This window comes from Dipodomys ordii, unplaced genomic scaffold (assembly GCF_000151885.1).
Source record: "Dipodomys ordii isolate 6190 unplaced genomic scaffold, Dord_2.0 Scaffold79, whole genome shotgun sequence".
NCBI classification, from domain to species: Eukaryota; Metazoa; Chordata; class Mammalia; order Rodentia; family Heteromyidae; genus Dipodomys; species Dipodomys ordii.
In genome coordinates, this window is record NW_012267295.1 from 4,473,149 (window position 1) to 4,500,014 (window position 26,866).

At 55.3% G+C, this 26,866-nt stretch overlaps 1 protein-coding gene across 1 annotated transcript; it reads left to right on the top strand.

The window, feature by feature from the left end:
- The first annotated feature begins 7,297 nt into the window (after positions 1-7,297).
- On the top strand, positions 7,298-21,508 carry Ift27 (intraflagellar transport 27). Its single transcript, XM_013024833.1, has 7 exons — positions 7,298-7,539; positions 13,268-13,347; positions 14,025-14,084; positions 14,896-14,955; positions 16,013-16,130; positions 17,165-17,274; positions 21,283-21,508. Exons 1-7 carry the CDS (start codon positions 7,506-7,508, stop codon positions 21,379-21,381), a joined length of 561 nt encoding a protein of 186 aa, XP_012880287.1. The 5' UTR covers positions 7,298-7,505; the 3' UTR covers positions 21,382-21,508.
- Positions 21,509-26,866: the final 5,358 nt, after the last annotated feature.

Genomic DNA, 26,866 nt, shown 5'->3' on the forward strand with positions numbered 1-26,866 from the left:
AAACACGGAAGCAAACTAGGAGCCAAGTCATAGCCATATAAGGAGTTGTTTTTTACAGAGAGCACTCGTCCCTGGGAAGACGGAAGGCGGGAGCCCGCGCCATCTTAGGTCGCAGCCGCACCACGCGGCCCCGCCATTTTAGCTACAATGTTGCTTTTGCAGCGGTCTTTGGTCGCAGCTCCTGCAGCTCTCCACACAACTTCCCATTCCTCCGATATCTGAATCGTGGTAAGTCAGAAGATTTGGGGCTGTCTCTGGTCATCCTGCTGTTGTCAAAGCCGGCTTACAGCTGGAGGTTTGCCCTGTGTGGGCTGCGGGCACAGGCTCTGCCAGCCAATCACAGCCCGCCAATCATGGTCTGCCTGAACTCTGGAGGGAGGGAGACTGGGAACCGAGTCCTAGGGAACCCCCACTTAGCAGAGAGACCTCTGTGCACCCCACCCAGGGCACAGGGCACAGAGAAAGCCTCTGCCCTCACCACTGTGTGTGCAAGGAGCTACGAAAGGAAGTCACTGTCAACATGGAATACACAGGGCACAAGCACGAGTGGCGCTGAGCTGAGAAGATCGGAGTAGGAGTAAGTGGGTTGGGAAGGGGCAGCAGGATCAAAGGCTCTGAGGCAGATCCCACAGAGGCAGATCCCCGGCTGCCCTGGGCAGAGTTCAAAGGGCAGAGAGGGGCACGGCTTGCCACCAGGACTGACAGCAAAGGGAGAGGAGGGAAAGTCAGACTTCACCCCGGCAACCTTAGCGGGATTCTCAATCATGTGAGGAGTCTATAGCCATGGATAATGGCAAGGACTCTGCCGGGCACCGGTGCCTCACACCTGTAATCCTAGCCACTCAGGAGATAAGATCAGGATTAACAGTCAAAGCCAGCCCCAGGCAGGAAATTCTGTGAGATTCAGATCTCTGATGAACCAGCCAAAAACTGGAAGTGGAGCTGTGAATCAAGAAGTAGAGCACTAGCCCTGGGGTGGGGGTGGGGCGGGGTGGGAGAGGGAGACCCTCAGGGACAGCACCCAAACTCTGAGTTTCAAGCCCCAGGACCAGCACAAAAAAATAAAGTAAAAATAATAAGGAAGAGATTGCCTATTTAAAATGTTCAGTTTTTCAAAGAAAAGGCTAGCTTCTGAATAGGAAAAAGAATGGAAGGGCTCAAGGGTGGATTCTTAGGCTAAGATTTTTAGGGAGCTGAGATACACACTAAGGGGACCCCCCAAACAGGGGCAGGGGATGGGGAGGGGCAGTCTGTCCCCCAGATCCAGTAGGGCGGAGGCTGAAGAGGGGGGACAAGGTTGACCCAGAGGGAGTAGCTGAACCTTGAGCCTGCAGTTAGACCTGGGTTCAGACTGAGCCATTAGAATTTTTTTCTCCAGTGCTTGAGTACAAGGACCAAAGTTCACACACACAGCCCAGAAGGAACTGCCAGGGCCCTGAGTTAGACCCTGGGATGTGAATCCAGAGACACTAGCTTGAGTGACCACTTCCCGCCCCCACCTCCTCCCTCCGCCCCCAAACCCTGCTGCCAGCCTTGAAAATGTGTGAACAACACTAATCTTGGAATGTTCTAGAAAAGCAGCAGTTGGCTCCTGCAGAAGAGCTGTCATGGCTGTTAAAGGAGGCCTGGGACTAGAGGGGTGATTTGCTCAACTTTCAAAAAACACAGCCACAAGATAAATCCAAAAGGGAAGCAGGCCCGGGGCACCCTCCTGCAGCTTTTCCTCAGTGGCTGCTGCCCCCTGCTGACAGAATCAGTACATGACACCTCCAGGCCAGGCCTGGTCACAGCTCAGGGGCCCTCCACTTCCCATTCCTGCCACACAGGCGCCAGCCTGGCATCCTCTGTCCTCTGTTGAGGCGTCGGCCCTCCAGTGCTGTCCTCAAAGACAGAAACAGTCAGCAGACAGGAAGGTTACTGCTACCCAAGGTAGGGCACCAGAGACGACAGGGCACCTGCCAGCAAACTTGAAGCAGACAGCCACTGCTTTGTGTGGCCCTGGGGACTCATCGTGACCCAAGCTCATCCCAGCTGGTGCTGGTCAGGACTCCAGACCCCAGGTCTATGTTAGCAGCAGGTGGGCCGGCATGGACCCAGAGAGCAGAGGGCCAAGCAGGGATTCAAGTCTGGAGGCCTTGTAGATTTCTGTTTTAAATCTTGCATCTTCTCCTTGAGGAAAAGGAGAAGAGAGAGGGAGGGAGGGAGGGAGAGGGAGAGAAGGAGAGAGAGAGAAGGAAAGGGAGAGGATCAGCTATGACATAGTAAAGAGTCCTGATCTAAATACACATATTTCCTACAAACCTAGTATACACTCTTCTGTTTTCTCCATGAGGACCTCAGCCAATCTGCCTTTGTGCGTGTAAGGCAAAGGCAAACGTTCCTCCTGGGGCCATACACCATAGCTAAGGGGCTTCTCCATTCCTCAAAATGGATCTTACCTACCCAAGGGATTGTTTAGTGCCCAGCAATCAATCCTACTTTTATACCAACTAAGATGGAGGTCTAATCCAGCCCAGGCAGAGGGAGGAACAGCCCTCCCTGCCCCCCCCCCCCCCCCCAGCTGTACAAAGCTTAGGAACTTGACAGTGCAGGAGACCCCAGCTACCCATGCTGTGTGGGGAACACTGTGACTATCAGTGGGCACTGTTGCTGAGCCCCAGCTCATTGCACACTGTTGTCAGGGCTGTGGGAAACAAGGCTCAGCTCAGGGTGGTGGAGCAGTCCACAGTGATAGTCAATACTGCCCGGAGCTCCATGCTTTCCCGAAGCCCTGGCTTCATCACCCTGGCTGCGGAAGCAGCTTTGTCGGCCCATCCTCTTGCAGGGAGCATCCAGGTCTATCTGGTCAGGCAGCAAGCTGAGGGGAGGTGGCCCATGGACAGGAAAACCCATCTAAATGCTCACTGTACCCCTTACCTGCCTGGTGTTTTCCAGATGCTTGTGACTCATACCTGTAATCCTAGCTACTCAGGTGGCTGGAATCTGAGGATTAAGGTTCGAAGCCAGTATCCAGGGCAGGAAAGCCTGTGAGATTCATCTTCAAATTAATCACTAAAAACCCAGAAGCGGAGCTGTGGTTCAAAAGCTAAAGTACCAGCCTTGAGTGAAAAAGCTAACAGACAGCAGCTAGGCCCTGGGTTCAAGCACCAGTACTGACACTAATTAATTCATTAAAGACCATTACCAAAACTTGAGGACATATAGGCCTCTGGGCCCAGGTGACACACCTGTAACCCACTAGTCAGAAGGCAGACCAACACAGGCAGAAGAATGGAGGGACCCTTTCCCAACCCATACATGGGTATGCCTATCATCCTGGGAGGCCGAGTGAAGGGAGCACAATGCAGATCGGCCCAGGCAAAAGACCTGCGAGACTTCTTCCCAACAGAAAGCAGCGGGGCGGGGCGGCCTGTGCCACTCCTCTCGGCTACAACGGGAACTCTGAAACAGACAGATCGAAACGCAGGCAGGAAGCAAGGCCTTGCCTCAAAAATAACTATACAAGCCGGGCGCTGGTGGCTCACACCTGTAATCCTAGCTACTCAGGAGGCTGAGATCTGAGGATTAAGGTTTGAAGCCAGCCTGGGCAGGAAAGTCCGTGAGACTCTTATCTCTAATTAACCACCAGAAAACCAGAAATGGAGCTGTGGCTCAAAGTGGTAGAGTGCTAGCTTTGAGCAGAAAAGCTCAGAGACAGTGCCCAGGCACTGAGTTCAAGTCCCATGATTAAGGAAAAGAGTAAAATAACCAGTACCAAAAGGGGGGGGGGGAAGGCTGTGGGGGAGGAGGCGGAATTCACTATAAAGGGATTTTTCATCTCTCTGGAAAGATCCAAAAATGCTCCCCTGATGGGCTGATTAGAACCACACAGAAGAGTCTCACAGAAGGGAGGGTATGGCCCTGAGAAGAAGAAACATAGCCCCTCAAGGGAAGGGACAAACAAGGCTCCAAGAGGACGTGACCCAGGGCTGTGGCTCTGTGGAGCTCCTGTGGCTCACTAAAGGGGTCCTTTAAGGAGTGTGATAGTTTGGGTAGAAAATATCCTCCAAAAATGCTCATATATTTTTGGTTTGGCTCAGGGTTTGGTCCCCAGCTGGTGGTGTTATTTTGGGAAGTTCTGGGAACTTCAGCAGGTGGAGCCTTGCCAGGGAAAGTAGGTCACTGAGTGTATCGTGGGGGCTCTCTCTGGTCCCAGGGCCCTCTTTCTCTCCTTTCTCTCTCTCTCTCTCTCTCTCTCTCTCTCCTCTCTGCTTCCTGGCTACCATGAAGTGAGCAGCCTCTACCACAGCCACCTCCCCTCCCCCCCCCATGGTGTCTCAGAACCAACAGAGCCAGAGACTGGGACTGAAGCCTCTCTAACTGTGAGTTAACTAATATAAACACCTCCTTCCTCTGAAGTCGTTTATATTATATATTCTCTTACAGTGGCCTGAAGTCTGATAGGTACAGGGGAATGAGGTCAGTCAGAGTGGACAGGCTATCCTGGAGGAGGACTCTAAGAGGGAGACAGAGGAGAAGCAGGGAGGATCCATGAAGAAGAGGCCTTTGCTGAGATGCTAGTCATGAATCACAAGCGAAGGCTACATTGTCTTACTCTGCATTTAGAGCTGGAAACTTGACAGCTATCTATAGTATGTGTGTGGTGTGTATGTCCCCTTCACGAGGCTGGCAACCACCCTAAGACACCAAGCAGCTGTGGGAAGCCCCCTGCAGGGCCGGTGGCCGCTTAGCACAGGCATCTTGGAGGGGAGGCCCTTCCTGCTGTGTGTTGGCTACCCCAGTCCCAGTCCAGCTGGAGTGAGAGCAGGGCAGAATGTGGCCAGCGTATGGCAGTGATGAGCAATGGAATCTGCCTATGCCAATTCCTTCTCATCCCTCACTCAGCATCACTTGTTGCTCACCAGTGTCCAGACTATCCTGGTTTTGGATAGGGTAGGTATCCTTGAGGTCTGACTCCTGCCTTTCTCTCTATCCCCTGCCCCTCCCCGCCTCTCTGCTCCCTGGCTGCCGTGAAATGAGCAGCCTCTGCCCCTTGCTCCTGCTTCTGTAATATTCTGCCTTACCGTAGGTCCAAAGCAATGGATCCAGCCAACCTTGGGTTGAAACCTCTGAAACTTTTCTCTGCAAAGAAATCTTTTCTCTGTAAATCGTTTCTCTCTGGTATTTTGTAATAGCTACACAGAGCTGACTAGGCGTGGGTGCTGTCACGGTTCCCTTTCTTTCTCAGTTCCTCACATGAGGTAGGTTCTAGCTTTAGAGTCCAGGCCAGGAAGATGGCAATGGTTTGGCCCTGGCCTCTGATGGCAAAACCAGAGGTTCCCCAGGAAGTCAGCTGGTGTTTTCAGAACCTTCCAGAGGGAGAAGCAGAGTTGGCCTGCATGCTATCATACTATACATAGGTTAGGACGCATGGTACATTTCAAATCAGAGGAAGTAGGCTGAGAAGAAAGGATGACTTCCCATCATCCCCCAGGGCATGTTTATTTTTTCCTTTCCATTTAGACATTACCTCAACTATTTCCACAGTTTTCTTTATTCTTTCAATTTATTTATGAGTAATGAATGTTACCAGAAAATAAGCACAGCCATCTACCGTGAGAAGAGAAGTTGGGCAAGACATGAGACATAGTCTAAATGATAGAAAAGTTTATTAGAAAAGAAATATGAGAGCCAGGTACCAGTGGCTTATACCATAATAGCTACTCAGGAGGTTGAGATCTGAGGATCATAGTTCAAGTCCAGCCCAGAGAGAAAAACACTCTTACCTCCAATTAACCACAAAAAGCTGGAAGTGGAGGTGTGCCTCACATAGCAGAGTGCCAGCCAGAGTGAAAAAGCTAAGGGCCAGTGCCCAGGTCCTGAGTTTAAGTCCCAATATTGGCACTAAATTAAAAAAAAAAATATTTATGTGGCATGCTGCCACAAGAAGATGGATTCCATTCACCACTAGCTGTCTTCATGGTACAGATATGAGTGTTAGGCTTAGAAAGAAAGAATAAGGAGCAGAGGACAAAGACACACATAGTTCGAGTCCCTGTTACAGGTGTGGCCAGGCTGGTCATTGTGTGGGTTCTCTGGTTCCCAGGAGATGACTCCTCCAGTTTCAGGGTGCAGCCTGATCACCACAGGTGATTATCCTCATTTGGGGGGCGTCTGTCCTGCAAGGCTCTGTGCTATTCATTATGGGGGGGGGCAGCACTTTGTCATAAAAGATGCTATTGCTCAGTCCTGACTTTTCTGGAACCCAAGGTGATGGCAAAGTGGAGAGAATGGCTTAGGCCAAACCATATACGAAATGGACTCCGGGGATGCCAAGCTTCATTTGTTTTTAGGTAATTGGTAGCAAAAAAAAAAAAAAAAACATGTCTAAGTATCTGTTACAAAGACACTTTCTGGAGATCACAAGCGGGCCCCTCTAGGGTGCCAGCGGACAGCATTTGGCCTTGGAGATAGCTCGAGCGCACTTCCCACCCCTAGGCCCAGCAGGGGCCCGGCCCGCGTGGATGGGGAAGGTGTTCAGTACAGTGCAGTATTGGCTCTGAGGCCCTCCGTCTGTAAGCTTCCTCCCTGTAAGCTGCTCCCGCACACGCCGGCACGAAGCCGGCGCGCGCGTGTCCTCCGCCACGCGCGTCCCCCGCCACGCGCAAGTCAGGTCCCGCGCGTCCACCTCCCCACTTCCCGGCACTGCGACTCCCCTGTGCGCCCCGCTCCCCGGCCTTCTCAGCCGCCCCCGCCTCACTCTCTGTCTCTGAAGTAAACTAATAATGACAAGAAGAAGGAGGAAGAAGAATTCCAGAGCCGCGCTCTTGGCCGAACCTGGGAGAGCAGGACGGCGCAGCGACTCCACAGACAGCGCCGTTCCCGCCACGGCGGTTCCGTCTACTGCGCCGGCGCGGCGCTAGACTTCCCGGAACCTCCCCCCTCCCCCAATGTGGGCCAACCCACTTCCGAGAGAAGCAGGGATGAGGCGAATCCCCATTCTCTCCAAGATGGTACAAGCCATCCTCTGGCCAATCAGAAAGCTTCTTTTAACACCGCCTCCATGGAGTTACTCTTTCCCTCCCTCCCTCCCCCGGATGCTCCTGAGGAGGTGGGGGCGGGAGATGAGAATGATTGACATCATCTCAGACCATTTGCCAAGCGGGGTGAAATCGAAAAGCAGATACTGTTTCCAGTTGTCTCGCGTGCGACGTCTATTAGTCCCGCCCCCTGATCCTAATAGGTCTATGCGTGCCTGAGGTGGGCGGGAGCTTTGGGCAGTAGCCAATTGAGGTATAGCAGGAGGGAAGGACGGGGCAAGAGTTGCGAAGCTTGCGTGTCTGGCGGGACGCTTTGGGCTGTGAGGTTGTTCGGGTTGTTCCTTCCCAGCTTCACAGTCGGCGGAGCCCCGACCCACCGGGAGTCAAGGGTTCGGCGTCCCCCGCGGTCGATCCGGGGGTCCTGCGTCCCCGCGGAGCCCGCCGCCGCCGCCTGCCTCGGCCTGGTCCGGGGAGGGGCCGGTTGCCATGGTGAAGCTGGCCGCCAAGTGCATCCTGGCCGGTGAGTCTTGAGTGCGGCGGTCCGCGCGCCCCGCGAGCTTTGTGTTGAAGTAAATTCCCCTCCTTCGTCCCGAAGGCGAGCTGCTGCAAAATCCCACGGAGTACATTGCATCAGGCGGGCAGAATGAGCTGCTCCAGCGCTGCAGGTTCGGGTCCCCGCTCCCCGGCCCCCCTCAGCCGCCTCCCCGCGTGCAGCCGGCTGGAGGCCCGACGGACATCAGCGGGGACGCCTGCAGCACCCGGAGTTAGGCAACAGCCACTCGGTAGTCTTATAAGGATTCTTTTCCTGACCGGCCCCCTCTGATGATAGATGTAGGAGGAGTGATTGACGGAAGTGAGTTCCGAGAGGCTCCTGTTGGTTGGTTAAGACCCCAAGTTACTGCAATGTCCATTCTCAGAAAACACCCAGCCTTGCCAAACAGGAACCTTGTTTTATTGACCGACACACCCAACACCCACAACAACGCCTGGAATATAGTAGGTGCGCAGTCCCAACTTGTAGAATGAGGGCTGGGTTGGGTCTTACATACTTGTAATCCTAGCCACTGGGGAAGGCAGAGACAGGAGGATCCTGCTTTGAGGCCAGCCTGGGGAAAAGTTAGCAAGACCCTCACCTCAACTAACGAGCTAGGCATGATGACACTCATTATATTTGTAATCCCAGCTAGTAGAGAGGCCAAAGTAAGAAGGTGAAGGTCCAAGAAGCAGCAAGAAGTTGTGTAGAGGGGGGCAAAAAGATTTTGTTGTCATTCCTGTCGTTCAGACTGAGGGTAGAGATGGTATTGATAGTGACTTTTCAAGTTTGAAAAAAGAAAGGGTCACACAGAAAAGATGGCTGACAGTCATAACACTTGCCTTGGTAGAGCAGAAGAAAATGAAGGCTCTGGAAAGATGGCAGAGCACCGGGTTTTGTTGCCAAATTCTGGCTGCTGTTCTTCCCACCTGTTGCATTTCCCAAGGTCCCATTTTTCCCTCAGGTAGGCTTCCCTGTCTGCCAGCTCTTCCTCTTGTTTCCTTTTTAGTTCAGCCTGTGTGATGGAGCTCTCTCCTGGCACTTCTGCATGCCAGTACATGACAGGACAGACTGTGACTCCATCCTTGTGTGACAGTCATCCTTGTGTACAGATAGCACAGATGAGGCCCAGAGCAGTGAGGATACTTGTCCTGGTCACACAGCTTAGTGTCTGTCAAGCCCCCCGCCTTTTGCTCTTCCTTCCCCCAGTCTTCCTGGACCCTTGCCCCATAGGACTGGTCCAGCCTCCACCAGAGGCCCCTGACCTCCAGCCTGGCCGTCCACCTCCATCTTCAGCCTCCTTTCTAAGCCTCAAGGACCTCTCCCCTTGGATGTCTCCAGAAAGACCCCAGCCCAGTAAACCAGCCCCCCCTACACACACACACACACACACATACACACACACGTGCTCACACAAGCATGTATGCACACTTGCTAGTTCTGATTCCTCTCACCCGTTGGAGGCCTGTAGTTCTTTTCTATGTGACATAACTTGTCATCAGGGAACCTGATGTTCAGTGACAGGTGTGTTTGTTTATTGAGCATCTACTATTTGTGAGCCTTTGTGCCAGGGGTGATGGATGAGTCAGCCCTGCCCTCACTCCATGTGTGTGACAAGCTAGAATGAGGCCACCACACGTCCCAGTGCCTCTCAGGTGTCACATTCCATGGAGCACCCAAGTGACCGGCTGCCACTTGTGCTGCTGGCTCAGATGAGGAGAAAAGCCATGGTGGGCATTGCTCTGTGTTCTATTTACTTTAAAAGTACATCAGTCATCCTGATCGTGCCCAGCACTTCGGATAGTAACTCAGATGCCCATAGTCCTGGGAAGCAGGAGCTGTTTTGCTACTATTTTATACACATAATAACTGAAGCCCAGAGAGACTAAGTAACTGACTTGATGCTGCACAGCCAAGAGAGTGGTAGAGCTGGCACTGGCTCCTGAGTCTCCTTGGGTTCTGTAACATGCTGAATCTATGCATGCAAGGATAATAATAATAGGTGTGCCACCCTGCAGGGTGGTTTTGAGTTTAGATCTCATACTAGCAGCAGGATTGCAATGGATACTCGGGCAGAGACAAAAGAGCAAAAGAGGGCAGGGCGCCCTCTGGTGGCACAGAGAAAAGCTGATTGGCTTTATTGGCCAGAGTGGGCAGCCTGGAAGGAGGGGGCTGCCAGCAAGTCCAGGGGCTGAGAGGACAGGCAGCGAGCCGGGGTTTGTGTCGCAAGGTGGTGAGGGGTTGACTTGAAAGGAGAAACCACAGGCAGGTGCCGGTGGCGCACGCCTGTGATCCTAGCCACTCAGGAGGCTGAGGTCAGAGGATCAGGGTTCAAAGCCAGCCCGGACAGGAAAGTTTGTAAAACTCTTCTAATTAAACACACAGAAAACTGTAAGTGGAGCTGGGGCTCAAGCAGTAAAGCACCAGCCTTGTCAGCACCCAGGCTCTGAGTTCCAGCCCTAGTATACACACACACACACACACACACACACACACACGGAAAGGTGCCATAGCGCCATTCTGTTGTGTGAGGGCCCCTCTGTTGATGCTGGGCTGGGCCACGTAGTGCAGGGAGAGAATCAAAGCCAGAGGGCTGCTGGCTTGGCGTGTGCAGGCAAGGCCCTGTCAGGAGAATGCGAAGGGCTTAGCTCCATGCCAGAGCACTGGCCTCGCGTGCTGAGGCCCTGGGTTCCAGTCCCAGCACCGCACCCGCAAAACAAAGCTAACTTGTGCTTTGGGCATTGCTGCAGGGAAGTGTTCAGTCACGGGCTTCAGAGGCTTGGGGGAGCCTGAAGAGCACGAAGGAGGAACAGGGACCCCACAGAGCCAAGTGCCCACCTCTGAGGAGGGGCACTGCCTGCTGTCCCTTACACCCCCCCATCGTGGAGCCCAACCCCAGCTCGGGGCCTGTGTTTTGAGGCCTCTCCTGAGCACACATATCAGAGTTCAGGAGGGAGGTGGGAGCCAGGCCGAACAGCAGCGCGCATTCCCATAGGATGGAAATTAAACAGATCAGAGAAGACAGACCACTGAGGCAGCGTGAGCATGACCACAAGAACGAGCACCGTCTCTTGGCTGGGGACAGGGAAGAGGGTGGGATCACCGGAACCAGAAATTCCAGGAGGGTGCTGGGAGCAGAGGGCAGAGCCCTAAGAAGGGCGCTGCGCACCGCGCGGCCCTGTAAGAGTGGGATGGGGCCAGCGGGGCGTGCATAGAACGCGGAACTGGAATCCGGGACAGGAACCAGCCAGGGGCTGCGGGCCCGGATGGGACTGGGGTGACAGCTCCCTCCCGTGCGCTGGCTGCTCTTGGGGAAAGCAGGAGAGCCCGAATCCCAGCAGGGCAGGGCGGAGCATAGCAGCCAGGGGCCTGGGGCAGGGGGGTGCAGGTTTTGGGGGGACAGCCAAGGACAGGCAGAGGAAGGAGGGGATGTGGACGCAGGAGGAGGTGATGGTTGTGTCTGGGGACTGCTGGGGGGGAAGGTGGTGGCATCTGCTGAGACGGGTGGGGGACTGGGGCGTGGCCTGAGCCCACCCCTCCCTCGGAGGCCTCCACAGTCACCAGCAATCCAGCCAGCGTGCAAGGGGGATCCTGCCTTGAGCAGTGACAGCCAAGTAATGACAGATGCCAGGAGCAGGGGGCCGGGGCAGGGGCAGGCGCAAGAAGGCCTGGACAGGGCTGGGAAGGTGGCTCAGTGGTAGAGTGCTTGCCTGGCATGCACGAAGCCCTGGGTTCGATTCCCCAATACCACATACACAGAAAAAGTGGTGCTGTGGCTCAAGTGCTAGCCTTGAGCCAAAAGAAGCTCAGAGACAGTGCCCAGGCCCTGAGTTGAAGCCCCAGGACTGGCCAAAAAACAACAACAACAAAAAAGAAGGCCTGGACAGATACAGGAAGGTCCACCTTTGGAGAGGCAGAGGATGGAAAAGCGGTGACAGGGGGGTGGAGGGATGCCTGGCCAGCGCAGGATACTGAGGTCACTAAGATCGGCTGCCCCGCCTTGTGAGGACACCTAGAGGGTGGGCCACAGGATGCACTGGTTGGACCCCGTCTTGTCCCCCAGTCCCTCTTACAGATGTGCTTATCAGCAACGCCGCCACCTCTCCAAGGCTCTCACCCCTCCTGGCCCGGCAGGCAGGGAAAGAGCCGATCCGAGAGATTTCACAGGCAGGAAGAGCCCAGGTCTGACTGGATCCAGTTGGAATTGGGAGGTGGGTGCAGTCAAGGGGCAGAGGAGGGGAAATGTCTGGGACCCCAGAGGGCTCCAGTGGTGAAGGCCTGGAGGGCCGTGTCTGGAATGGGCTAGAAATGGTGTTTGAGTGGCTGTGGAGGATGGGGCTGACAGGAGGGGGCGTGGCAGTGGGGGCATGGCCGGAGTTAACCGTTCTTGGTGGGGGCACACCTTGGCTTCCTCCCAGGAAGCTGGTAGCAGGTAGAAAAGTCCCGACTGGCCCTCTCCAGCCTGGAGGAGTCACATACAACGAAATCCCACCTGTAGTCAAGTAATCGTCTCACAAGAGAAAATTATAGGTGGAAGAAGTAAAAATGGAGCCACGAACAGAGCGGCAGACAAGAAGTCATGCATGGAGCAGCACGTTATGATTGGTGAAATAGGGAGCGACTCAGGGACCCCCTCCCAGGGCCAAGTAATCATGGAGCAGAAAATGTGCTGGGGGGCGCGGGGCAGGGTGATGGGGTGAGATCAAAGTAAGACGAGGTAGGAAAGAGCGACAAATAAAAGCAAGTCTCTGTGGAGGTCAGGCAGGGAAGGAGCTCCAGGCTCAGTTGCCCTCAAAGTCTCAGGAAGGGTTCAGATAGGTCCTGTAGATCTTTCGGTTTGGTTGGTTGTTGATTGTTTGTTTGGTTGGTTGGTTGGTTGGTTTTGTGCCTGTACTGGGACTTGAACTCAGGGTCTGGGTACTGTTTTTTAACTTTTTCACCTAAGGCTGGAGCTCTACCACTGGAGCCACACCTCTATTTCCAGCTTTTTGATGGTTCAGTGGATAAGAGTCTCTCAGACTTTCCTGCCCAGGCTGACTTTGGACCACGTTCCTCAGATCTCAGCCTCCTGCGTAGTTAGGATTACAGGTGTGAGGCACCGGTGCCCTGCAGATCTTTAGTGTTGAGGCGTGGGTCTCTGGGGCTGGCAAGGGGAGCCAGCACACCCAGCAGGCGGGAGATGAGCCTGGCGAGGCCCTCAGCTCCCCGGTCGTAAACACGCATGCCAAGGTGGAGACAGACCGTGTCACTTGGCGGTGGATTTCCAGATGTGAAGTCCCTGCCCGCAGATACTTGATGACAGCTGATGACAGCGCCGACTCAGGTGGACTCAGCCAAGCGAGGCCACCCGCCAGCCCACCCCGTCCTCTCTCCCATCCAGACTCCCAAGTAACATCCAGTGTCAGGTGACAGCTTCCCCCAAGGGATGTGTCTCACGGTGGCTTCTTTTGTGGGGGCTCTGGGACCCTCCTGAACCTCTGCTCCCCTCTGGATCTTTCCCTGGGTGGAAGGCATGTGGGACATGTCGAGATGTGCTCTGGCCTTCAGAGCTTTGAAGATGGCTCTCAGGAGGGCCCTGCCTGTGACCTCCCTCCACCCAGAAAAGCCGAGGACCACAGCTTTGAATTCTCACTGGTTTTTGGTTTCTAGACCAATGCCCTGGGGCAGGTGGTTCCCAAGTCTGATGGCTCCAAAGTGACATTTTTTTTTTCCTCAGGAGACCCAACGGTGGGCAAGACTGCCCTGGCACAGATCTTCCGCAGCGATGGAGCACATTTCCAGAAGAACTACACTCTGGTAAGCTGCGGGCCCAGGCCTGGCTGTGCGGGGAGTGGCAGGGGGAGGGGCATCAGGGCAGGGGCAGGACGTGTAAAGACTAAGAAATCACTTGGTACCAGATGGACACGGCTGCCCGGCCTCTGCCCCTGATGGACGTCTGCCAGCACCAACAGTTTTGTGTGGCCTTCAATGACAGTTATGGCCTTTGGCAGAAAAAAGTTTCTCCAACCCCTGGCTTAAAAAGAAGTGGGATGCCAGGCACCTGGCCTTCACACCTGTAACCCTCAACTTCTCAGGAGGCTGAGGGTCACAGTTGGAAGCCAGCTGGGGCGGGAAAGTCCAGAAGACTTTTATCTCCAATGAACCACCAAAAAGCCAAAAGTAGAGCTGTGGCAGCTCAAGTGGTAGAGCACTGGCCTGGAGTGAGGGAGCGCAGGACAGGCTCTTTGCCTGTGCTCAAGCCCTTGCGCCGGCACAGGAAGAAGAAAAGGAAAAAAGCCCTGAGGGAGGGGCTCTGCAGAATTCCTAGAAGACACGCTAGAATCTGCCGGATGACGGGACACCCCGTGGCCGCCAGGGGGGCCTCCGGCTTGTGCACTTTTGTCACAGCATAAACACGAAGGCTTGGGGTACCCCAGGGAGCCAGAGTCTCCCCCACTATGGCCCCTGACGCCCGTGTTCTTGGTATCCCACAGACCACAGGGGTGGATTTGGTGGTGAAGACAGTGCCGGTTCTCGACACGGGTGACAGTGTGGTGAGCTGCTCCTTGGATCTGGTCTATCATGTGGGGGCGCGGTGGGGGGGGATGTGTCCACAGTGGTAGGCCCAGGCCTAGATGATCTGAGCAGACGGGGGGATCCAGGGGAAGGAAGGAAAGTGGGTTCCCCTCTCTGTGAATGGGGAGCTCTTGAACTTGACCTTGGAGGATGCTGTGTCTGTACTGCCTTCTCCCGTGAGGCAATCCCAGAGTCCATGAGCAAGGGGGGGGCGGAGGGGGGAGGTGAGAAAAGGCCTAGGCCAGGCCCAGGCAGCTGCACTCAGGGCAGACGCTGACGCTGACAAGTGGCCAGCACAGACAGCCAGGGCCAGAAGCTGGCCTGGCAGTGTCCATGCAGGGGGGCGGGGGTAGGTGGGGGTCCTGCAGTGTGGGCTGGGGGGCTCCCAGGGCTAGGGAAGGCTGACACTGGTGTGAAGGAGCATTACACCTGCCTTTGCATCCCCAGATGAGTCCCCCCGCCCCCCCCGCCCCCCGCCCCCCCCTCCCCGCCCGTGACCTCTTTTCAAAAGAACTATTAAGACTTGAAAACCAATTTGGTGGAGAAAGTACAGAAGGTCCTTTTGGAATGGAGGGCCACCTGTCCCTGCTGTTTATACCCTGTTCTCCAGGCGGGGTGTCGCACGCAGGGTGAGGAGGGGTGAGGCAGGAGCCACAGTGCCACCCCTACGGGGACTCCATTTTCTCCACATGGTCGTGGACATACGTGTCTCCTGCCGGGGAGCGGGGAGGATTTACAGCGGGGTGCCACCCCCCCCCAGTCTTTCCTGGGACCTACTTCTCTCTCCAGGAGCTCTTCATATTCGACTCGGCGGGCAAGGAGCTGTTTTCTGAAATGCTGGACAGACTGGCAAGTAGCAAGCTCCCGTCCTAAACCCCTGCCCTGCCCCCCCCCATACCCAGAGGTGCCCTGTGATAGAGCTCCCCAGAAAGTCACTGGACGAACCAGCTCCTCCGGGGACACCCACCCCCAAGCTGCAGGTCAGGTCCTCCCAGCCCCGTCCTGAAGGTCCCTTTCAGGTCCCTATCTCAGGTTTTCCAGGCAGCGCCACGTGTCCCTGCCCTCCCTGCCCAGAGTGGCCCAGACTCTCCTCCCATCATGCCCCTCTCCCGGGTTTGCTGTGAGTACCTCTCTACTGTGCTGTGCCCACCAGCCACTATCCTGTCCCACTAGCGAGCCTTCCACGGTGATACTCCCTAGCCCCAGCCACAGAGCTCATGAGAAAGACCTGAGTTTCTAGAGCGTTCTCTTCCTTTTTTTTTCCCATTGTTGTTGTTGTTGTTTGTGGGGCGTGGGGCTTGAGCTCTGGGCCTGGGCGCTGTCCCTGCGCTCTTCAGCTCAAGGCGAGCGCTCTACTGCTTGAGCCACAGTGCCACTTCTGTTTTTCTAGTGGTTTATTGGAGATAAGAGTCTCACGGACTTTCCTGCCTGGGCTGGCTTTGAACCTCGATCCTCAGATCTCAGCCTCCTGAGTAGCTAGGATTACAGGCGTGAGCCACCGGCGCTCCGCTTTTCCCTTCCTTTCAAAGGACAGCCACATTTTATTGAAATGGCTGCCTTCCCCTTTGTTATCTGAGGCAGAGCTGAGGACGGAGGTTTCGCCACCGTTGATGGTTTCATGGTGGCAGAACGCAGCCTCAGTCTCTCCACTCAACTGTTCTGAAGCCTGCTGGCTGGGCCAGCCACTGCCCAGCACCTCCACATGGACACCAGACAGGAGCCCTCCCACTCCTCCCCTGCCCGCCACCAAGCCTGGCTGCCAAGTGTCCCCGGGGTGAGCTGTGGCACCCCTGGGGTGACCTTTCTTGACTCCGACCCCTAATCCAGAAGCCAAATGTCCCCTGCTCATGCGGCCACAGGAAGGAGTCCCTTGCATGCTCCTGACGTGTCCTCTGGCCCCCCACAGTGGGAGAACCCCAACGTGCTGTGCCTGGTCTACGATGTGACAAGCCAGACGTCCTTCAGCAACTGTGGCAAGTGGCTGGAGAAAGCCCGGTCCCAGATCCCAGGCATGACACTCCCAGGTAGGAGTGCCAGCCCCTGAGCAGGTAGCACAGGGTCATGGTCTACGTGGTGGCGAGTGCAGCCTGAGCTCTGCTCTGTGTGTGTGTGTGTGTGTGTGTGTGTACACACGTGCGTGTGCCAGTCCTGGAGCTTGAACTTAGAGCTTGGATGCTGTTCCCTACCTTTTTTGCTCAAGGCTGGCACTCTACCACTTGAGCCATGGTTCTGTTTTCCAGCCTTTTGCTGGTTAATAGGAGATAAGAGTCTCACAGACTTTCCTGCCTGGGCTGGCTTAGAACCGCAGTCCTCAGATCTCAGCCTCCTGAGTAGCTAGGATGACAGACGTGAGCCTGGGCACTGCCTGGCTGTGCTCTGTGGTGGCCATGCGTGAGACCCTAGCCCTCTCAGATCGCTTGGTATGGCAGGAACCATGCTACTCACCTGGCAGGGCTGGGATGAGGCCCTGGATCCTAAGACAGGGGGTGCTGTAACATGGATTGATATTTCCAGAAGGCTCCTTGAAAGAGCCTCATTTTTTCCTGTATGTGGGGGTCCAGTCGTGATGTCACTTCTGAATGCTTTCAAGCAGTTCATTTTTCATCCCTATGTGAGATCAACAGATTCTCATTAGCGGGCCGGACAGCAGGCTAAGACATTCGCCACAGCCCACACAGCTGGTCTCGGCCAGCTTACCTCCGCGTCCCTGACTCTGAGCTCAGCCCCAAGATTAGCACTAATGACCATTTTGTAAGTTTGTCCCATGTGCCAGGAATTAACCACAAATGTGCACAGAAATTGTAGCCCTCGCCTTAAGAAGTCGAGACCCAAATACACGTGAAGCCCCGAGAAAAGGCTGAGCAGAAAGCTGCCCATTAAAGAAGCAACAGCCACCTGTCCTCTGCGGCCCTTGGGGGAGGGGGAGGGGTGCAGCTGGAGGGACCCTGCTGGTCCTCCCCACCCAGTCAGAAGCAGCGAGCTGGCTCCCGTCTTCTGCCAGCCGCCTTCATGGCCGGCCGCTGGTCAGTGCGACACGGGGGCTCTCTCTTCTGAGCAGGTGTCTTGGTGGGGAATAAGACGGACCTAGCCAGCAGACGCGCAGTGGATGCAGACCAGGCACAGGCGTGGGCGCTGGGCCAGGGGCTGGAATGGTTTGAGACGTCCGTGGTGAGTACCCCAGCTGGAGTGGGCGTCTGAGGCAGGGCCCTCAGGTGACCTCACACATGCCAGGCAGCCTGGCAGAGTCACTCTGGAGCTGGCGTTGACCTTCCAGCTCCAGATCGTCACTCAGTGGAGCAAGATTGACTGAAGCCGTAGGCGGCCCGCCCAGGGGACAGCTGCGTCTCTGTCAGGAGACGTGGGAGGTAGAGGTAGTGTGGGCCCGGTGGTATTTTGGGGGTCTTTCCCAAGTCAGTCCTGCGGTAAAGTGACTCACTCGTCCAGTTTGTGCTGGACAGCGGCCTCCTCTCCGTGCTGAGAGCCAGCCACCTGCAACACAGTGGCCTCCTGCTCCTTCTCATCCCTCCCTGCTGCAGCCCCCTGGAGGCCCCCAAGTCATAAAGTGCCCAGCACACTTGAGCAGGAGCCCCCAAAGCCGGACAATCACCAGCTATCATACTCCTATCATGATCTGATCTAGGCTGCCCCGCACCACGGAACCCCCTCCTGTGTGTGTGGGGGGGGTTCTAGACTCACAACTTCCTGCAGCCAAGGCCCAACAGGTGACACTGGCCGCACTAGTCAGGTGCCCAGGGTGAGCTTTGCCCTGTGGCAACAAGGGTGGCCCTGGACAGCGTGGCCCAGAGTCCTGGAGGCCTGGCACAGCCGTGATCAGAAGTGTGGCTCAGTGTGGGGCCACCAGATGCCCTGTCTGGGCCTCCAGGAGTGGCTTGTCTTCTCGGCCTCCTTCTGCTGCGGCCTCTGCCCCGGCCCCATCGAGGCCACAGCCAGTGGCCATGTAGACAGGCGCTTCCTCAGTGTCCCATGTGGCCACTTCCGGAAGGAAGAAATGTGGCAGTCAGTGCTGCCTGCCCGCCCTCAGAAGGACCAGGAGTCAGAAGTAGCTGCAGCCCTTGGCTTGTGATGGACAGCATGGTGCCTCGGGCGCCCCCTGCAGGCCGAGGACATAAGACCAGCTCCCGGCAAAGCGCTAGCCTAGGAAGGGAAGGGCAAGAGCACTTAGCAATATCCAACGCACAGCACACAGGAGACCGAGACGTCGGCTGTCTACCTAGCGCAGACGCCTGCCCAGTATCTTGCTTTTACTGTTACTACAGAGACAAATGCCACCTATGCCTCTGGCCCCGTGATCACAAATGTTAAATTAATGAAGCGTGTGCTGGGCAGGGCTGTCCCCATCCGTCGAGCCCACATTGGGGGTGAGGGTTTGCACCCACAACTCTTGAGAGCCCCCCAAAGAGCCCCCCGTGTCTCCAGCCTCGGAAATGAAGAGCCGCCCCACATGTTCCTCCCCCAGAGCCCCCAGGCTGCGGGTTCCACACTGCTCAGGTGCTGCAGTGGGCAGAGATGAATGGAGCTGGAGGAGGCCGGGCTCCGCACTCAGTGCTGACTGCCAGCTAACTCGTCCCCCCTGAGTTGGTACTAGCAGCAGCTCAGTGAAGAAAGCTGTAATTAAAAAGGAAACGTAACCACACGCTGTCTGAGACACAGCCAGGCCGCAGTGCCAGGCATTCTCCGACCTGGCCTGTTCTTACACGCGGGGCCCAGAGGAGGGTCCTCGGTGATTCTCTGGCTTCCTCATGCCCTTCAGTGTTTGACATTTTTGGGCCAAAACAGACAAAAGATTTTCTTACAACAGAAGTGAGGGAAAAATTTTAAATCCATTGTTGATCACTGTTAGGACAGTATCAAATCGACAAGCATTCACATTCACTCCCTGGGGGTGACTGCCCCCTCCCCCAGCCTCTAGCGGTCGGCAACATTTGTGGGGGGTCTACTATGTGGTAGGTATTTTGCGCATGTTATCATTTTGTTTGTTTGGGGGTGACTGGGGTTTGAACTCAGGGCCTCAAGCTTGTGCACCTGAGCTACACCCCTAGCCCTCTTGTTTTCTTTTGTTGTTCAGAGAATCTACTGCTTTCCTCTATGCTGGCCTCCTAGCTTCATGCTCCTTCCTTTTCTAGCTCTCCTGCCGCTGCGATCACAGGCATGAACTACCACTCACAGCTTGTATTTGAGATAGGGTCTCACTTCCTTCCCCCTAGGCTGGCCTTGAATTATAGTCCCTCCAACTCTGCCTCCGGTTGCCAGACATCCATTGTCGATTTAACTGCCTTAGGGCTCTTGGGGCCAGAATCCTAAGCTAGATTGAGGGCTAATCTGGGCTCACTGTAAGGGATGCTGGCGTTAAATAGGCCTCATCTATCGGCATCCAGAGATTATGATTAGTCATGTGACAAAAGGACTCCCGCCACAGTCAGGAGTGTTTGGAAAACAACTCCATTTCCATCAGGAGGACCCGGGGTGTCTGTTGAGGCCTGCCCACCCTGAATTCCTTACTCCTTTTGCTGGGAGACCCAAGTCCATTCTGCTGTGCACCACGTGGGCCTCCGCTCTGCTCAGAGCCATGGCAAACTACACTGAGTGATGGGAGACTCCACACAGCAAGGGTCTGAGCCCTTCCGCTCATGCAGTCTATCTATCTGCCCCTTCCCCAGCTCCCTCTGCCATCCCCCCCATCCCTCTCCCCCCGCCCCGGGTCACTTGGTGGCACTGCTGGAAGGTCCCTGGGTCTTTCTGCCTGGCCCTCATCGCTCGGTGCACTTGAGCCTCCCACTGCATCCTGGGAAGGCTGTCTGCTCCGCTCCAGGGTCTGGGACAGGCTGGGTTCCTCACCAGCCAGCTGGGCTCTGCACCTGCCGGGGCCTGGTCTACTCATCTGTGAAATGCACATGATGCTTCTGCGGCATCCCCGTCTCGTTGGGGACACTTCACAGCCTCTGCTCAGGGCGCGCCTTGGCCAGCCGCTCAGCAATGCCTCCAGGTTCCCACCGTCAGGACTGTGGTGAGCTCTGTGCCGACTTCTGAAGAAAACAAATAGGCAGCTGAGTGTAGTCGTTCATGCCTGTAATCCCAGCTCTCGGGGTCTGAGATAGGAGGATCATCAATTCCAGGTCAGCCTGGCTCACATCGTGAGATCCTGTCTTCAAGACGACAAAGGAAGAACCAAAAAGCTCCTAGGAGGGGCCTCGGTCCTCTGTCAGCTAAGCCCAAAAAGGGTCTCACGTCTCAGGAAAGGTGGCTGTATAGAAAGAAACCCAGGCCCCTGGTTCTCCTCATTGTCCATACCTGTAATCCTAACTACTTAGGAGGTTGAGATCTGAGGATCGTGGTTGGAAGCCAGCTAGGCAAACATCCAAGGAAATCCTATCTCCAAGTAGCCACATAAAAGCTGGACGTGGATGGGGCTGGGAAGGTGGCTCAGTGGTAGAGCGCTTGCCTTGGAATGCATGAGGCCCTGGGTTCGATTCCCCAGCACCACATAAGCAAAAAGAAAAAAGCCGAAAGTGGCGCTGTGGCTCAAGTGGTAGAGTGCTAGCCTTGAGCTGAAGAGCTGAAGGACAGCACCCAGGCCCAGAGTTCAGGCCCCACAACTGGGCCCAAAAAAAAAGCTGGACATGGAGCTATGGTTCAGGTGGTAGAGCACCAGCCTTAAGCATAAAAGCTAAGGAACAGTGCCCAGGCCCTGAGTTCAAGCCCCCGGACTGCCCTCTTCCCCCACAGAAGAAAAAAAAGCTCCCAGGCGTACTCAGAGTAAGCGAACCGTGGCTGGCGTCAGTGCTGGCTCCTGCCTGCGCCTCCTGGCCTGGGCCACCTGGTCCCTCTTGATACCTCCCACGGTCTGGGGGTCAGGGAGGCTCCCCTGTGCAGCCATGTTCTCCCTGCTTCTCCTGGGCCCCTTCTTCACTCCCACCCTCCAGGCAGGGTGGCCCCAATCTACCTGTCAGCTGAGCCAAGAAGGGGTCTCTTTTGAACATCCTGCCACACAGCCTGTGGCTGTCTGCACATTCCTGGTCATCTCTGGCTCTCAGTTTCCTCCTGTAACCCAGCACCTTCTGGAAGGGGCCCAGATGTGGGCAGAGGCCAGGCAAGGGACGCAGCATGGGCGCTGGCCCCCGTGGATGGGAAAGAACCAGGCTTTCTCTTGTCTTCCAGAAGGAGATGGACCACTACGAAGCCCCTTTCCACTGCCTGGCCAAGCAGTTCCACCACCTGTACCGGGAGAGGGTGGACAGCTTCCATGCCCTGGTCTGAGGGCCCCAGCCTCCGCTGCCCCAGCTCGGGGCTGCCCCCAGACCCCCCCCCTCCGGCCCGCCTGGGCACGGGAGGGTGAGATGTCTCCACGCTCCCCCTGTGTCCTGACCACTGTAAATAAAATGAGGGCAGAGCATAGTGGCCACGCCCCCTCCTGTCCTTGGCCCCGGCATCTGGTTCCATTCTGCATCTTGACTGTAGCCACAGCAGTGCCATTAGCCTGGAAGGAGGTGGGACTCTGCCTGCTCCCTCCTCTTCCCTCCCCCCTGCACCTCCAAACACTCGGGGATGGGGGCCTCCTGTCCACCCTGCAGGCCGCAGAAGGGTCCCAAGCCCGGCCAGCCTCTTCCCCACCAAAGAGCCCAGTCAACCTCTTCCTGCAGTGACCGCCTCAAGCCAGCTGCATGCCCAGCTCTGCTGTTTTGCATCCTGCATCCATTGCCAGATTAATCTTGTAAAGCACCCCTTTAGTCCTGCCTCTCCTCGGACAGCAGGCATACCGAGGTGGCAGCGACCCAAGGGCTTCTGGGACCATCAGGCCCCCCCCCCGGCGCCCCACTTCCTCAGCCTCAGCACCCCCCAGGGCTTCACCATGCCCCGATGCCAGGTGGGAAGGGGGTGTTGTGCCAAGAACACCAGCTTTGGGCGACCGCTGAGCGCATGCCAGCGGCGGTAGCAGTAACGGGAGTTGCTCTGGTCACCATTTATAACCGTGGTCCACGGGGCTGAGCCAGGCGAGTCCCACCTCCGCTGCGTGAGGTCTGCTGGCATCCCTGTTAATAATGAGGGGCCATGCTCCACACCCGTGGCTCACGCCTGTGATCCTAGCTTCTCAGGAGGCTGAGGTCTGAGGATCGCGGTTCAAAGCCAGCCTGGGCAGAACAGTCCCATGTGACTCATCTCCAGTAACCAGTGAAAAGCTACAAGTAGAAGTGTGGCTCAAGTGGTAGAGCACCAGCCGTGAGTGGGAAAAGCTGAAGCAAGAGCAAAAGGTTCGGGCTGGGAAGGTGGCTCAGTGGTAGAGCGCTGGCCTTGCATGCCTGAGGCCCTGGGTTCGATTCCTCAGCACCACATAAGCAAAAAGGAAAAAGAAAGCCGGAAGTGGTGCTGTGGCTCGAGTGGTAGAGCGCTAGCCTTGAGCTGAAGAGCTGAGGGACAGTGCCCAGGCCCAGAGTTCAGGCCCCACGACCGGACCCAAAAAAAAAAAAAAAAAAGCAAAAGGTCCTGAGTTCAAGTCCTTGTACCAGCCCCCTCCCTCCCCCAAAAAATCAGGCCCCAAAGGGCATCCAGGCCCAGCTCAGCCTGTTGCTGCCACCTCTCTGCCTTGGCAGGAGCCCATGGCAGTCCTACCCTTGGGCCAGGGTCTCTATGAGTGGGGCGTCCGGGGTGCCCGCTGGCGCCAGGCCTCCACAGACCCCCATCCTGCATTCGTGACAGGCTCCTCACTGCACTCCATCACAGAGCCACTCCCAAGGGACGTGTGTCTGGGCACACAGGACACCAGGCTGCCACACAAGGCCTTCAAAGACAGCTAAGGGAACATGGTGGGGGGTGGGGGGGCTTTCTGTTCCCCAGAATGGATCAGGAAATACAGAGAAGCTCGTGAGCACCCTGGTCTCTCTGCTCCCATCTTCCTGTCTATGAGGAGCCGCAGTGGCCGCAGCCACTATCCCTGCCTGCCCGCCCCCCCGCTGAACTCTGCAAGGAGGCCCCCAGAGAATCCTGCAGCTGGACACTGCCAGGAAGAGGCGGCTGGCGCCACGCTCCCCTGCTGGACGCTGGCGGGGCTTCAGAGCCCGCGCGCGCTGTTGCCGGCCAGGGAGAAGGCCGCCTTGCGGGAGCCTGGACAGGCCATCAGCAGGGACATCCAGGTGGCACTGGTGCTGCCGCAGGGAGGCTGGGGACGCCTGTCAGGAAAGAGGGAGCAGGTGGCATGCAGTGGGCTCTGACAGGGACTCACGGGGAGGGGAATCCTGTGGTCAGAACCAGGCAAGAGCTGCCTCCAGCCTGGAGAAGGGCCGGGGGGCCTGGTCCTCTGGCAGAACTAAAGAGGACACTGCCTGTCTCCTGGGGAGGCCCAACCCCAAGTCCTCAGAGATTGCAGCCAATAGCGTCAGACTGTAAACGTGGGGGGTGGGTCAGGGGAGAGGGAGATGTGCTGTGCAGTCCAAGGCACCCCAGAAAGAAGAGGGGAGATGAGATTTGAACAAGACTCCATTTTTGAACAGGCTGGTGGTCCGAGTTGTAAGGACTTGAGAGGCTCAGATAGACCAGGTCAGCCTGCTGTGAAACCCACGGGAAGGCAGAGCAGTCTGGCATGAAGTGGGTTGGGCACTGTAGCTCAAGCTTATAATCCCAGCTACTCAGGAAATGGAGATCTGTAGGATCACAGTTTAAGTCTAGCTGGGGTAAGGAGTTAGCAAGACTCCCATCTCAACAAAACAAGCTGGGTACACTCGGGAGGCAGAGGCAGAAGGATTGGGATCCGAGGCTAGCTCTGGCAAAAACAAATGAGACCCTACGTGAAAACCAAGGCCAAAAGGGCTGCAGGCATAACTCAAGCGGCATAGCACCTACCTAGCTAAACAAAGCCCTGAGTTCAAACCCAGTCTCCTCCGCCACAGCCACCATACAAAAAGAGGAGAGAGGGAGGAAGGAAGGAAGGAAATGCTTGGGTTTGGCGCTCACTGTGTTGCAATTCACTCAGTAAGCTGCCTCAACAAGTAGATAAACAGCTGAGAGCATTTCCGAGGGTACAGAAAGCTAAGTTGAGCTTTGGGGGGGAGTTCTGGGGGCCATTGAGTCAGGTGGGCAGGAAGGACTTTGAAGAGAAGTGACATCAGAAATCTGACAGCCACGTGACCATCTGGGGTAAACGTCCTAGAAAGTAGGACAAAATGCCTGCCTCCTATGCCCTAGGCAGCCAATGCAAAGGCCCTGGGGCTCCACACTTGGGAGTTGTTTCCTTTTTCATCCCAAATTAGAGTTTTGCGCTCCCTAACACACAAACACATCCTTTTTCTCCAGAGCACTGCTTGGCTTTTTAAGTGCGTTGTCCTTTATTTCAGAGGCGGAAAACAGAGAGAGAGAGAGAGAGACACTTCAGGTTGCAAATGGTTAGTGACAGGGCCAGGAGGAAGCGGTGGACTCATGGTAGTTGTGGATCAGCTGCCTGTACTGTCCTCTCCACAGGTAAGCAGAGCTGATGAATTTGAAAGGACCCTGGCGGAGAGCTCCATTCCATCTCAAAAAGGCAAGAGCACCCAAGCTCAATAGGAGAAAATATTGATCGAGCTGGTTTTAGGTCTCACCCGTGCTGGGAGGGGAACGTGTGGGTTAGTCATTATGAAATAGCTTTGGGGTGGAGGGGATTGGCTCAGGTGGGACCTGGGCTGGGGGCAGGGGGAGGAGCCCAATCTGGTGGGTCTCTGGAGCATGGGCCTCTATGGGATCCTTTCTCGGATCATCCAGAGAGACTGGAGTTTGTGGGAAAATGCCAGATTCTGATCAGAAGATCACAGTCCACGTGCAACTGTGTGTCGTTAGGCAAGACCCTTGGCCTCTCTGGTGCTTCAAGTGAGAGTGTTACCAGCCCGACTGATTTTTTTCAATATAAAACCTTTCACGAGGCACAATGCTTAGTCAATACTCAATGCACAGGAGCTGGTGTCCCTGTTTTCTATAAGTATGCTGAATTACATGCTTCATTTTAAAAAAGAAGAGAGCGAGAGAGGAAAAGAAAAAGAAAAAAAGAAAGAAAATACAGGGAAGGGAAGAAAGGAGGGAAGAAAAGGTGGGGAGCCAGAAGAAAAGGAGGGGGAGGGGAAAAGGAACGCGAGTGCAAATCGGAAAATGATCCCAATCCCAAGGACAGCCGCCGTGTCCCTGGGCAGATGGTTCTCTCCCGCCATCTCTGTGCAGAAGTGCAGTTTTCAAAGCCAAAAAAAAAAATCTGAGGAAGCTTTCCTTACTATTAGCTTCCTAGCTCTTTCTCCCAACTCCATGTGTTGTGGATGTAAGTTAAAAGGTTGGGTTCTCTGTGGTCAAGGTTTTATTGTTTTGTTGGGGGGGGGCGGTAGTGTTTGGAGTTCGTTGGTTTTTTTTTTTTATCAATGGCGGGGCTTGAACTCAGGGCCTGGGTGCTGTCCCTGAGCTTTTTCACTCAAGGCTGGTGTTCTACCCCTTGAGTCACACCTCCACTTTGGCCTTTCTGATAGCTAGCTGGAGATAAGAGTCTCAAGGATCTGTCAGCCTGCATTGGCCTCCAAGTGTGATCCTCGGATCTCGGCCTCCTGTGTATCTAGGATTAGAGGTGTTGTGCCACAGGTGCTCTGCTTGCTGAATTCTTTTATAATCATGGCACTGGTCTTGTTTTATAAAGAGGACAGCACAGCACCCACCATGTGCACAATAGAAGTTGTGGGATTCGGGCCCATGTGCTTGTCCTGTTACTGTTATTGGCTCATACTTTAAACTATGAGACGATTTTTCTGTAAAGGTCCATTTGAACTTTTTTTTTTTTTTGGCCAGTACTGGGGTTGGAACTTAGTGCCTCATACTTGTTCAGGTTGCTTGTTCAGCTAGCAGTCTACCACTTGAGCCATGCCTCCAGCCCAGCTTTTTGCTGGTTAATTAGAAATGGAATCACACAAGACTTTTCTGCCCAGGTTGACTGTGAATGATGATCTTCTGGATCATAGCCTCCTGAGTCGCTAAGATTACAGGCATAACCCGCCAGCATCTGGCTCTGCATTTGGATACCCATGACACAATTCGTGGGCTCTACACAATTACAAACGCAGGCAGTCAGCCACGGGCAGCTGACCAAAAGCCCATGCAGATCTGTCTTAACATGAACCGAGTGATTTTGCGGGCCTTATGTAACCTGACAGAGCTAGGGAACAAAACATTTCCTATCCCTGGTTTAAACCAAACATGAGCTGGATGTTGGTGACTCTCACCTGTAATCCTAGCTACTCAAGAGGCTGTGATCTGAGGATCTCTGTGCAAAGCCAGCCTGGGAAGAAAAGTTTTTGAGACTTTTATTTCCAATTAATCACCAAAAAGCCAGAAGTAGAGTTGTGGCTCAAGTGCAGAGCACCAGCCTTGTGCTAAGAAGCCAAACAAGATCATGAGGCCCTGAATTCAAGACCCAGGACTGGCACAATGAACAAACAAATCTGTTGCCAAATTGTGGCTAATAAAATGAACAGTAAGTCCTCTGGTCAGGTTCTAAGCAATCCATATTCCTGTCTTCATGGTCACTTCCAGGAGGGTCTTCCCAGTTGGCTAGTAAGCCATTTTCAATGATCATCTGTTGAAGGTCACAGGTCACTAGGTGTTGCTCAAGAAGAGCTCTTCAGTGAGCATTGCCCTTCTGTACCTTGTTACGGGACCTGTCCAGTTATTTCCTCAGGATAGAAGTGGAGACAGGAACTTTCTAGGTCAAAGCCTAGGACTCTTTCTAAAGTTTTACTCGCCCTCC